Source organism: Cygnus atratus, chromosome 15 (genome assembly GCF_013377495.2).
Source record: "Cygnus atratus isolate AKBS03 ecotype Queensland, Australia chromosome 15, CAtr_DNAZoo_HiC_assembly, whole genome shotgun sequence".
Lineage (NCBI taxonomy): Eukaryota > Metazoa > Chordata > Aves > Anseriformes > Anatidae > Cygnus > Cygnus atratus.
The window spans coordinates 2,127,038-2,140,021 of NC_066376.1; the positions used below are offsets into that span (position 1 = coordinate 2,127,038).

Genomic DNA, 12,984 nt, shown 5'->3' on the forward strand with positions numbered 1-12,984 from the left:
GGACAGAGCCCCCTTTGGCATCTTGTCCTGGGTGAGGGCGGATGGCCCTGCTCCCACCCCCGGGACACGCTGCTACTGCAAATACCCACAAGCCCAAATCTGCTCCAGCATCCCACAAAGTCTGCCCCATCCGTTTTTGCACATTTCACCACTTACTTTTCAAATTCCTTGTTTGCCAGAGATTACAGACTAGAGATACTTCGCGTTTCTGCAGGCAACAGAGTAGTTTTTCATGTTGTTGGAAGATTTGGAAAAATGTTATCAATAACTTTTGTTCTTAAAGTATAAACCACACAGAAAAAAAAAATTTAGCATAAAAACTTTTAAAAGCTTCCAAGTGCTCTCCAGGGTAGTCATTAGAAACTACTTAGGTAACAGGAGGGTGATAACAGTGAGTTAATGCAGCGTTAAATTAGCCCTCCTTCCATGCAGAACTTTAAGTGACAGAGGAATCAGTTGGGAAGATTTTTATTTTATTTTTTAAATAATGAAGTTAATGGATTTCCTGTTTTTAGCTCTGTGGGCGGCTGTCATTTTTGAGGGATCCATATATACTGTATTTAATTACTCCATCTTAAAGTAACAAAAATAATTTCCTCTGTCTTCATCTGAACCCACTGGCACCAGCACCCCTCAGGCATGGCCACCAAGGCGAGGAGAACATCCAAGCGTTGCTGCTCGCCAGGTGCACTCCATAACCACAGCGGCTGCTGCCTACTCTTTGACTTCTCAGCATCAACTCGTACCTCAAAATCTTCACACGACCAACTGCCACCAAGACCTGGGCCGTAAATCTCAGTGAACTGAGGGGAAGGAGCATCAGGAGCGGTGCACAGCCAAGAGATGGCAGCGGCTTTCCGGGGTTCTCCACCAGGCTCCCGCAGGCACAGCTGAGATCGGGGCTGGGCCCCAGGGCACGCCACCAGCAGCTCTGACAGCTCTTCTGGACCCAGCTCCTGCACTGCGGGACTCACCCCGTTTCCCCAATGGATTACTACAAGCAGGCTCCATGACGGCCATCAGTACACTTAGACAAAGATCAGCGTGACTTGGGCTGACCACAAAGATAGAAGGAGAAAAAAAGCTGGGCATCCTGCAATGGTCCACGAGCCACAGGGAGAACTTCGTAAACGAAATGGGAAGTGACAGGAGGGACTGACTGCGAAACAAGATCCCAAAGAACAGAGCCGGAACAGAAGCAGAATGGAAGGAAAGGCCATGAGCAAAGTGAGACGACCGTGACCAGATGATATGAGCCAGTTAATGCTGGTGCTACCTGTCGCATTAGGGTACAGCACAGTGCTCTGCAAGGGTTCCTGCTCAACCAATTCCCAGCTGAAGAAAAGCAAACAGCATTAAAGGCTTGAAACAAAAAAGCCTGAAGGCCAAGAACAATCCCTGGCTGACAGGAGTCTTGCAAGGGAAGCTTTCCCTGTGAAAACGATAACCTGCCTACTGCAGAGTGCTCTGTTTTCCTTTGAAGCAGCTGGCTCTGGTGCTGCTGGAAACAAGTCTCGATGGATCACTGGTCGGGATCCAACACCGTGATTCCTACACTTCCCCGTGCGGAGGTTCAGGTATACGCTGCGCATACCAGCGGAGACCATCTACTGCCAGGTTCCCATGGCACTGGAAAAACAAAAGGGAAAAATATGCATCATCGCTAAAGAACTCTGGTTCCTGGGACAAATAATTATAACCTGAAAGGGACTTTCTTTCCAATTATCCTTTCTGTGCTGATCGCTTTGAAGTCCACGATATAACTAAAGGCCAGTTACCATTCTCTGCTGATTTTTTTTCTGCAAACCCACGCTGATCACATGAAAAGAATACACGATGGCACAGCCAAGCGCACAGAGTCAGGGGGTTTTGGCCTGAAAGAAAATAAGCAAAAGCAGAACATACCCAAAGGATGAGAAAGGCAAAGGCTGAACCCTCACCTACCAAACCAGAACAGTCAGGGGTTGTTCAGGATTCAGTAGTTACTACACACATTCCTGCTGTGTGACTGGAAAAGTCCAAAATCCACGTCTCAAAAGCTTCCTATTTGCTCAGCTTGGAGTGGGTTTGTGCAGAGCAGGGCCTGCCTCCCCTGCTGCCACCCGCAGCCCTGCAGGACATGGCTGCTCCCCTGCCCTGCGGTGACAGCCACAGCCCGGTCACAGCAAGGGAAGGCAGGAACAGCAGCAACCAGCACAAACCTTCCTTCAGGGCACTTGAAGCAGTGCTGGGATCAGCAGGCGGGAGCTCTGACACTGCCTGGGGGTTAAAACTGCTGGGAAGGTCATTGTGCAGCTTGGCCTTGCTCCAGGTGGGCTCTGAGGTGGTACGGGAAATGAGAGTCCTCAGATCAATGGAAAGATGCTAAGACCGACCTTTGGAAGGCAGAAGTGAGTATGAAACACCAAGAAATCCCTCTAGTGCTCATCTCTTCCAGACCATTCCTTCTTGCTGTGCTTTTCCTCCTTACTCTCCACCAAGAAAGCCCTAATACGAAGTAGAAAGCCAGCAATTTCCACCTTTACGAGCAACCTGTTGAACACATTTTATCTGTTCTTTATGGACAGGACCCCTGCAGTACCGTGCCATGTGCCTGTGGAGCTAAATTGCTAAAAACAGGTGTCTGTTGGGTGTTAAATCTATCTTCAGGCTGCTTTGGCAGCTTAAGAAACCATTAGCAGCTGTTAACATGGTTAGCATGGCAACATGGGAGCCTAACAGCTCAACCAGCCTGCTTTCTTCACCATTTCAAAACTATCGTTCCCCCACTTGTACACTTCAAGCAAGAGCAAATTAAAACCAATACCATGAAGGCACCTGGCAACCTCTTTTGCTAGCAGACTTATAAAGCAAGTCATGAAATAAAGAGCATATTAGACAAACTTTTCCTGTGGTATCACGTGAGATTCCCATTGCCCTTAAAAGCTCACATTTTAACCTCATGCGAGCACATGCTTTGACACCAACATTTGCAGGAGATGAGAAATACTCACCAAGGAGCAACTCCCTTGTGCAGCTTCCCTGCCAGCTTGAATTAAACGTTTCATTTTAAGTTTTCTCTGCCCCCCTAAATTTCTCTCAAACATACTGCCTTGAAAATAGCAAGTAGGGAAAATAAAAAACCACCCAACCCACTAACCCCAAGCCATCCAACGCCCCAACCAGCCGAGGGCTCACAGGAGTGGGAACTGAGGTGTCCTCTCCAAAACAAGAAGACCATGGGCAGGTTATGGCCAGCTTTTAGGCTGAACGTGAAAGGCAATCCCAATGCAGGAAAGAAAAGCCAGGTCCAAGTAGTAAGGAGACACAGAGGCAAGGAGAACACAGCGTTGCACACTAGTAGGGCACTGCCCCTTGGTTTCCTATGGGCTGTTCTTACCAGTGCACAGGCCAGAGACACTGGCCATGGCCAGGGTCCCACTGCTTGGCACGACCACCACTCATCCCCACGCAGCTGCACACAACCCACCACGTGCAGAGCTCGTGCTCCAAATGCTTTGGGCAGCAAGTGCCCGAGGTAGCAGCAGCCCTGCTCGCAGGCACGGGGCTGGAGCCGGGACAAGCTCAGTGTTCACACGGCCCTGATCCTGCCGACCACACTCATCTAACGCAACAGCGGCGGTGCTCGAGCCAGCAGCCACCGGGAAGGGGAGGAGTGCAGGGTCCATTTCCTTCGGCAGCGATTAATTCCAGAAACTACTTTAACCCACATGTGGGGCTTTGTTACATTCCTTCAGCATCTTCTGTGTTTGAGACCTTTAAGAGACCAAAAAAAAAAAAAAAAAAAACCCACACAGGATACTACTAATACAAGACAGCATGACAATAATCACTACAGTACCTCTAATACAAGTTTTCTTATTCTAAAAGGGGATTTGCTCTGTCCATAGCGAAGGCTATTTTGGGGGATTAAGGTTAGATAAGAAAACTGATATTGCTGTGTCCTTTAGGACATCCCCTCAGTCCCAACAGAAGTAAACAGGGCTCTCCATTCAGCTACATCACCCTGAAGTAACTCAACCAGTGTAGCCTCAGTGACGTAAACCTGCTGCAATTCAGGAATGGTTTAATCCAGGCATTTTTCAACATGAAGATCTCAGAAGTGGCCAAAATGACTAATGGGACCTCAACACCCACAGCTTTAACCTCGAAGAACAAAGGAAGAAAGAGGGAGCAGGAGGAAGGAAGACCAAACGCAGACCTCAGGAAATCAAAAAGCTGCTTTCAGAACCCATCTGACTTTAAAGAGATCTGATGGATACGTAGGAGGAAGCAGCAGTTTTTTTGGCAATCACAGGACAAATGCCAAAAAGTCAACTGCATTAGGAAGTTGTTCTCTCCCTGTACAGTACAAAGAGATGAGCAAATACACAAACAAGCAGAAACGCTGATGTTCAGAGATCTGAACTACGCGCCAAGTCTTCGAGTCCCGAAATCGCACTGTTAATACAAAGAAAGAGGTGAACTAGATCAGCAATCAATGAATTCAGTGCTGGAACAACAAAGCTAACACACAGGACATTAAAATTATAAACAACAGAAGAAATCAGAAATACTTCAACAATTCTTTCCAGCAACAGCAACATTTCTCACTCCAGATCCGCAAGGGACCATTCGGACAATTAGTCGGTCTGCAGGAACGTGAAACCTCCAACACAACTGACCTGGCAAACCTGTTACCACATACTAAGACAGTTCACCACAGAAACAAAACCCACCCACTGTAGACGCTGGTGTTCTCCTCATCATTTCCTGCTTTGAAAAAAGCCAGAAGTGTCCTCAGGACACCTCTCAAGCCACTCAGCTAATGGATTTCAGAGCGAGGGAAGGCAGGCACAGGCTGCAGAACCACCCGCAGCAGCCTCTACCCAAAAGCTGCCATTTCCAGCTTCAGAGAAAAGCAAATTAAAATGCTACAGGCCTGAAGCCAAGATTTCAAATGATGACCTCTCCACCCTGTCCCCTAGAAAGTTATAATCATTAAATACCATGTAGAAAACATACAATTTTATTTTCTTTTTATTTTGCCATAAGGCAGCCTAAACATTGCCCTATTTTTTTTTGCCTTTCACAGGAATTCTCTGCCTCAATCAAATTGCCTATCAGTCTTCACCAGGATACACTGTGAGGAAAGAAATAATTGCAGGAGCCTTAAGATCTCGGGTCATTTCTCTGAGCTCTTTCCTCAGTCTGTCTTAATAGTTTACTGCTGTTACGAAGTGTGGATGAACAGCAGTCACCCAGAGATGCTTCCATGGGCGTCAAACACCAGCATGAAGAAGCCCGGCTTGCTACCTACAGAATAACAGGAGTAAATACCCAATTATAACATGCACTTAAAATACAATTTTAGACATTATATTTACCATTTTTATCAGCTAAGTCTAGGTTTATGTTGATTAACAGCCAGATGTGGCATTCATCAAGGCTTGCTCTTATTAAGATGCCATTCACTGTGTTTTCTTGCAACACGGGGAGATATTGTTAAACTCGAAAATCTCAGATGCTGGCAAGAGAGCTGGAGACAGGCACCCTCATTAATCTGAGCCAGCAGCTGCTAAAATCGCTGTGGATTCCATTTTTAGGAATAAGCAACTTTCAGCGCCGTAAGAAAACAAAAAGATAAAGCAACACAAAGTGCAGTTATTTATTTTGACAGCTGCGGTTTCGCTGCTTTAACTGTTTATGATGGTTCTAAAGGAAACACCGAAATCCGCTCTGCAAAAATAACGAAGCCTCGCTAAAAGCGGCCGGGCCGCGAGGCAGCAGCGAACACCCCAAACTGGGGGCTCTGGGGCCAGGCACAGAGTGGGGGGACATCGCAACCCCCGGGGCGGGTGGCAGGGTGACAGCAAACCCCCAACCCTGTCCTGGTCACGAGGGGGGTCCCGCTGGGTAACTGTGGCAAGGGGCTCCTGCTGAAAGCCACACAGGTGCCACAGGCCCAGCCACGGCAATGGCTTCGTCGGTTTTAAGTAAATAGGAACATGCTTCCCTTCAGCGGAAATTAGACCTAGCAACACAGGCTATTTAGCATTAATATATTCCAAATATTTAACTCGCGTTCGCCCAAAGGGCACGATAAACCGGCATTTGTAGGCCCTTTATTTCCTGTGCCTGAAAATGGGTTGTGTTGTGGGAAGGACTTGCAGAGGGCCCAGGAGGGTGACAGGGGCTGCGGGGGCCCAGCATCGGCCACCTCCACGGAAGAGACAGGGCTGGACACAGCACCACAGAGCAGCCCGGTGAGGGCAGGAGAGGCAAAATGCTTCCAAAGAGCACGACCAGCTGCAGGCCGCACTGGCCAGCCAAGGCCCCTACAGCCCACCACAACCCGAGCCACCAGCCCGGCACCCTCAGGCAGCTCACACCTACACAACGGCTGGGTTTATGACAAAACGTAGGCAGCGTGTAAATTTACAGTCACTTTATCCTGAAGACATCAAACCTAGAGGAAAACGGAGCACTGCATGTGCTGTCACGTACATTTCCTCGTTTGGAGGACCTGCGTCTTCGCTCTGACCTCCGTCAGCAGACAGTTCTGCGGATGCTGTAGGACTTCTTCAAATAACAAACTACCAGATCAAGTTCGCAGTTAATGGCACAGCCAAGGTTAGGAGATACACAGTTACTGTCAGCTATGAGAATGACTTCTGTTAATATTGCCTAACGAAGAAGTAAGGTCCTCGGTTCTTGGAAGTTATGAGCCACCCTATTTTTTGGAAAATATTACTCATTAGTTTTACATTTGAGAATGCTCGGAATTCTTTCCCTAATCTTTCCAACACCTGAAAAATAACATATATCCTTCTTTATTTTCTGAGCTATTGCCTGCTACTGAACAGTCATCTCATTACATGCTAAAAACACAGTAATAAAAATATTCCTCCGAGGACATTTTCCCAGAAGGAAGCTCTCGAAAGTATTTCTCTGACTGGACAAACAGAAAGACCTTCTCCAGTTGCCACCGTCAGGAAGATGAGCTGCTGTGACTGGCCCTCAGGCACTGATGCAGACCAGATTTGGAAGTCAGGGCATGGATACAGCTTGCACAGAACCGCTGGATGATCTAAAACCAGTGAGCAGAAGGGGGCACTTTCTCCTCTGTCTTTCCCTTGTGGACTTTTGCCCCCAAGGCAGAGCCCGAAGATGGGACAATTCATCACAGCCCACACGGCCCTGCTGCATCAGCAGGTCTACGGACAGGTCTCCAATGCTGCACCATGCTCAGCTTGCAGGCAGGCACAATTCAACACCAAACTTTGCAAAAACGGCAACTTAGATATTATTTTTATACTATTAAAAAAAAAAAGTAGTGACAGAAGAACAGAGTACAAAGATTAAAAAATAATAACTGCCTGCCTAACTAGGAGTATTTCTTTACACTCAGGAATGCCAAACCAAAGGGACTGAAGACACAATCCAGTGTCTGTGGTGTAAGAGCTGCTCTTCATCAGTCGCTACCTGAAGCACGAGATTGCCCACGCCACACATGTACGCCGCTGCTCAGGAGCACTCGTGTTTGGCTCTGCAGCTTAGCTTCACAGCAGCAAACACACCTCAGCACCTACAAGGGGTGGGTGGCAGAGGTTCTGTGCCTAAAGGCATTCCTGGGCAAACACAGTTTTGCCCTTTTGCTTACAGAGGAGTGGCTGCTCTGCCAACCTTTCCTTACACGTCCCCTCCAAACAGTTTGCAAGCCCAAATTCACCTGGGACAGGAGCAAATATACTTGAGACCTGAGCTGTCACGCTCAACTGTCAGGAGAATAATTTGATGGGAGAGGTATCAAGGGAGCGATCAAGAAAATCTTAGAAAGGAAATTAAAACAGATATATGTTCCCAGAATTACAACATCCACTTCAAACTCGTGCTAGCTGAAATCTATATTTACCCAAGGCAAAGTAACTACATAATTGCACTCTTCAGAAATGACTGTGCAAGACTAAACACATGCCACAAGCTCTGCAGGAAGCCTCTGGCCTTCTGCTACCTGCTTCAGGCCATGCCACTGCCCGAGTTTACCACCTCTCCCATCACCCCAGTGGGTGGCTTTGCACTATAATTCTCCTGACTGGAGAAGGAAATTAGCCTCAGATGCCGCTCACCTCACCCCTTCCAGCTTTCCATTAACACCAGTGATTCCCAGGTCTCCTTGGCACAGTCTCCCTGCAGGCAGAGATGGTTGTGATCGCCCCACAAAGCTGCTGTAGCAGTCTTAGACCAGATGGACCATTCCTCACACCATTTCTCAGAGCCTCATGGACCTCCCCCTCAGCTGTGGCATCTCAGGGAGTCATCACCTTCCCCGTGAAACCCAGCTGAGCTGGTGACCAGGTGCTCTCCATGCAAGTGCCAGGCAGGATTTGTTGCTCCCACCCCACTTACATGCACAGCCTAACACAGATGACCAAGGAGCAGAGAGGAGCACCTGGAAACCCTATGAATCTGAGTTCAAAGGGAAGAAAAGCAATCATCTGCAAACTCTTAACTACTTTCCAGGAGCACAGCAACTGTCTTTCCTTGCCCTTGATTTCCCATACAACATGAGAGGTGAAGCAACCTGCAGACACGCAGGTGAGCTGTTTGGATTACGGCAGCATTTAGATGTGCCAGCCAAGGCTGGGACCAGCAGCAAAGCCACACAGACCTGCTCACAAAGCACTGGCAGTAGCAATGCTGGTGGCAGCACCAGCAGGTTTAGAACTGCAGGGCTCTTCATTTCTTGTTTTCTGTCCCATCCATCAAACCAATTTCCCTTGGCAGGGAATTAAGTACACTAATTATTTCTGTCCCAGGGTGTTCCACCCCCTCCAGCTGCAGTGTCTGGACAACTGTTGCCACTACATCTGCAGGGCAGGAGTGATAGAGAAGATTCCTGAAACTCCAGACACAATAACGTTATGAAGCAATATCTAATAATTTAAGCCTCACAGTTCTATTTTTATTCATGTCTACATCCCATTGTCAGCAACAAAAACCATCAACAAAAAGACAACCCTAAATCCAGCCCTGTCTGTCTTCTCCTCTAACCAGAAGATCATAAAAAAAACACAACAAAAACAAACCAAAAACAACCACCGCCATGCTCACAAGATGCAATCTTTCATTTTAAATTTTCAAACAGTTTAGCTGGCAAGGCTTTTTTTCCCCCAGGAATGCATTTTTCACATCATTAGCCCTTTCTCTACTTCTCTCAACAATCATTTACTATTCATCTTCTCTGCTACAAAATCAATCTATTGCAAATTAAGTTTTTGGAGGTGTTTAGACTAGGAATTTTGCTCCCTTTGTGACCACAGACTAAAGATGTAGCAGCATGAAGGCAGCTCACCCAAACTGACAGCTATGGCTTAGCCAACACGTTCGTTCAGTGTGAAGACCCAGCAGTGCTCAGCAAAAGGGTTGCACAGCCAAATTTTGGACAAGGATGTCCCGATGCTCATGCAACTTCTGATCACAGTCCTACTTCAGGGAACCCCAGCTAAATAACACTCTTGCTCCTACAACGGATCATGCATCATGGCTTTCTGATGAAAGACATGGTGGTGGGCATTCCCACAAGGATCTACCCACAGCCAACTGGAGACCGAGCTGGCCCTTCTCTGACACAGCTGCACACATCATGAAGCCTTCCTGGTAAAGGAAAGGAGGGGAGAAAAACGTGTTTTCCCACAAATATTACCATCCATCAAGTTCTGCTGAGAAGCTGCCAGTTGGAAGGGTTCCGAGGTTTAATGATAACGTAACACGGCGTGCAGCAAGATTTTCCTTTTGCCCCTTGCCACCCCCGGGCGCGGCGAAGCGGTGAGCGGTGATTGTGCTGTCTGCAGCCTGGGTGGTGAATTTCCCATGAGTGTGACATCAGATTCACTCGTGAGGATATTCTGTAGCATATAATTAGAATTTTTGCTTCTAATTTGAAGCAAAAGCTTTTCATATTTTTATATAAACCACTGAAATCAACCACATTAAAAAAAATCACACAAGATAGTGACAACTGATATTAAACAGCTATTCACATATGTCCCAATACCACAAAACTCATACACCCGCTCAGCTCTCCCTGCTGTAAGAAATCCAAATGACTTCAGTGCCTAAAATGAAACATATGAATTAATCACTGCCTTTTCTGTCCTCAATCCACAACGTTATTAATTCAGGCTGAAAATACGTGTGCTCCAGAACTAAGAGTTATCCAGCAAGGGATCATGTAGTTCGTAAGCATTCAGTAATGCAAGGCCGACCTGGAAATGCAAAGTAGCAGGTATTGCTTGGGGATCAACCACTCAGATGCTTCCCAGTGCTCCAGCAAAGCAGGGAAAAATATCCTGCAACTGCTTTAATGATGAAATTTCGAGCAAACACCTAAAATAGATGCTCAGAGAATGCATTCTCTTTATTAATAGAAGTAATTATCCGCTCTTTGATGTGAACTTTCAATAATTAACGGGGAACTTGTCAGTAAAGCTGAGGGCTGAAACTTCCTAAGTGGAAACATCTGTGAAGGTAGCCTGAACACAAGCAAAGCTTACTCTAGTGATTTATCATACACCTGAGGCTTTGGTATGCTCATGCCAATAAGTCCCTGGATGCAAGGGAGGAAAAAAAGTTTTATTTAAAAATCATTTGAAACACAGTAAGGTAACCAAAATCAGTTCTAAAGCATCTGTATTATTTGTCAAAATAATTACTCTATAAAATAGCCAATGCCGCATGTGGTAACATTTAAAAAAAAAAAGAAAACTTTTATACAAAAAAATTACTCCTCTAGTAAATGCAGTATTGCGCAGTGGTCTAGAAAGCTGTTTAAAAGAGATCAATAGCTTTTTAGCGTGACACTATGTATTGCTCCAAATAACTACACAAGAGGATAAGTACAGATATTAAAGATAAAACTTTAAAAAAACATCTAGAAATGTGGAAATAAAGAGCACGACAGCTCTTTTATATGCATTTACACCTATGGAACGTGAAACATTTTGCATTCAGCACAATAAAGGGAATTATTTCTAAAGTGGAAAAAAATATATCATCTCTTATGAGATGATGGGGTTTTAATTCACAGGCTTCTGCAAGCAGGAGGGCTCGCCCACATTTCCCAGGACAAGTGATCCCAAGGAGTGGGGCCAGGAACAGAGGGGACGGCTCCCCAAGGGTGCGCCTCACTCCCCAAACACGCGCAGGGACTGGGTGCTCTCAGACAAGGGTTTCAGCCCCAGGAGAAGAAAATACCAGCCCATCGCCCCGGGAAATTAAGGCTTTCCTTGAAAGTTACTTCTGTTGCACATGAGCACTGAAAAGACCTTGAGCAAGTTACAGCGGTAAGCGATGCAGTAAGCTAGGAAGAACCGCTTGGGGTAGAGGCGCAGCCAGCAACAAGTTATTACTGGAAACGCGGATGCACGGAGCGTGTGGTCTGCAAGATGGGCTACAACAGAGCCACATCCATCGGAAGAGCACAGGTCAGTGGAAACGCAGCTCAGTTACTTTCACGACCCAGCCCACCACAAACCACCCGTGAGATTTCACCTCCTGCCACCTCTTCCCCACTGCTCCCTGCCTTGCAGGAGGGACTCGTCAGGACACAGCTGGTGGTGTCTGAGGGGCCGCACACCCCCTGCAGCATCACCCCCAGACACAGAACCCAGCAAGCCTCCGGACCAAAAGGAAGGGAAAGCGCTTCATTTCGAAGGGCCCAGATCCTCTTCCAACCGAAGCATGCTCAGAGCAGAGTTTTTCAAAGTTATCTTGGGTTTCTGGAGGTGCAGGCAGGTCTGGGGAGTTACTTCCACCACAGGGGGGGCTGCCCTCAAAGCAGGGTGTGACAAAACCGTGCTGACGCCCACAGCCCCCACCAGCACACCCAACGCAGCCATCACGCAAGCCTTGTAATTCCCAGCAGTTTTATACCCTGGGCTGCCCTGGGGCCCCAGAAGCACACCGACTGTTTTGGCTGCCTGTGTGCACGGCCAAAGACAAGAGTGCGGAGCCCACGCTTTCATGTACAGCTCAAACAGGAAAAGAAGCTGCAGGCAACCCAGGATTTAGAAGGGAAATAAAACACTCAAGAAAGATATCCGTGTATGGGCTAATTTTCAAACCAGAAAGTGCTGACCCTTAAAGAGTGGCATGTGTCAGGAGTTTTTTAATTTCATTTTACTTTAAACTCACAAAGGAGAAGTTCAAAATGCTGTTCGTAGCCATAAGTTAAAGTTAAAAGGTATTCAATAAAAATGTACACTGATTTCTTCTGGACATAAATCCAAAAGGTAAGATTGTGCAACATCAGTACTTCATATTTAATAATAACAAACAGATGGGAAAATATTATAATAAATTACTATAACTGTCCAAGCTGTGTGCCAGAAAGTCTTGGCCAAATTCCCCTGCTTAACTATCTATATACCATTTTCACTGCACAGATCTCAGAGGACTCCATATTCCCATAGACTGAAATATACACATCAAGCTACTTTCTTAAAAAAAAAAAAAAAAAAATCACTTTCTGAGCCACACTGAAGGGTTGACAGCACTGCGAAATGCGAGCAAGGATTTATACGAGCCGTGCCACATCACAGCACACAGGCAGCTGCAGGACAGATCACAAGCCCAGCAGCCTACGAGAAACTCCCAGGAACGTGGATTTATCTCCGCTCTGAGGTCTGCTTCGCTCCCGTATCAGGGGGAGCGTTTTAAAGCCCAAATGACACTCCGGATCGAACCTCACCCGCTCCGCAGTAAGGACGCAGGCAAGACAACGCTTCACACTGACAGCCCTCCAACTGCCTCCCCGAGGGCCCAACAACCGACACAGCTGCACATCCCAGAGCCTTTTAGGACAAAGAGCTCTGCGACGTGCCCACAGATATGCACAAGTGTGGAAATCAACGTGGAGCAACGCTGTGCCGTGCGAGGGCCTCCCCTGGGCCCCGCGGCTGCTCCGTGCCCGGGCACTTCCAAGCTTCCTCCCCACGCCACTGG

General features: G+C 47.1%; 1 protein-coding gene across 3 annotated transcripts in view; it reads right to left on the minus strand.

Moving 5' to 3' along the window:
• LMF1 (lipase maturation factor 1) overlaps positions 1 to 12,984 on the minus strand; it is a 193,459-nt gene that overhangs the window by 143,670 nt on the left and 36,805 nt on the right. For 2 of the 3 annotated variants that reach the window (XM_050713893.1, XM_050713892.1), the window contains exon 1: positions 1,457 to 1,615. The exons of the other annotated variant lie outside the window; for it this stretch is intronic. In XM_050713893.1, the coding sequence (XP_050569850.1) occupies positions 1,457 to 1,607 (151 nt within the window). In that variant the 5' untranslated portion in view covers positions 1,608 to 1,615. Of the gene's footprint in view, positions 1 to 1,456; positions 1,616 to 12,984 lie in introns of those variants that run through there. 3 annotated transcript variants of the gene reach the window in all.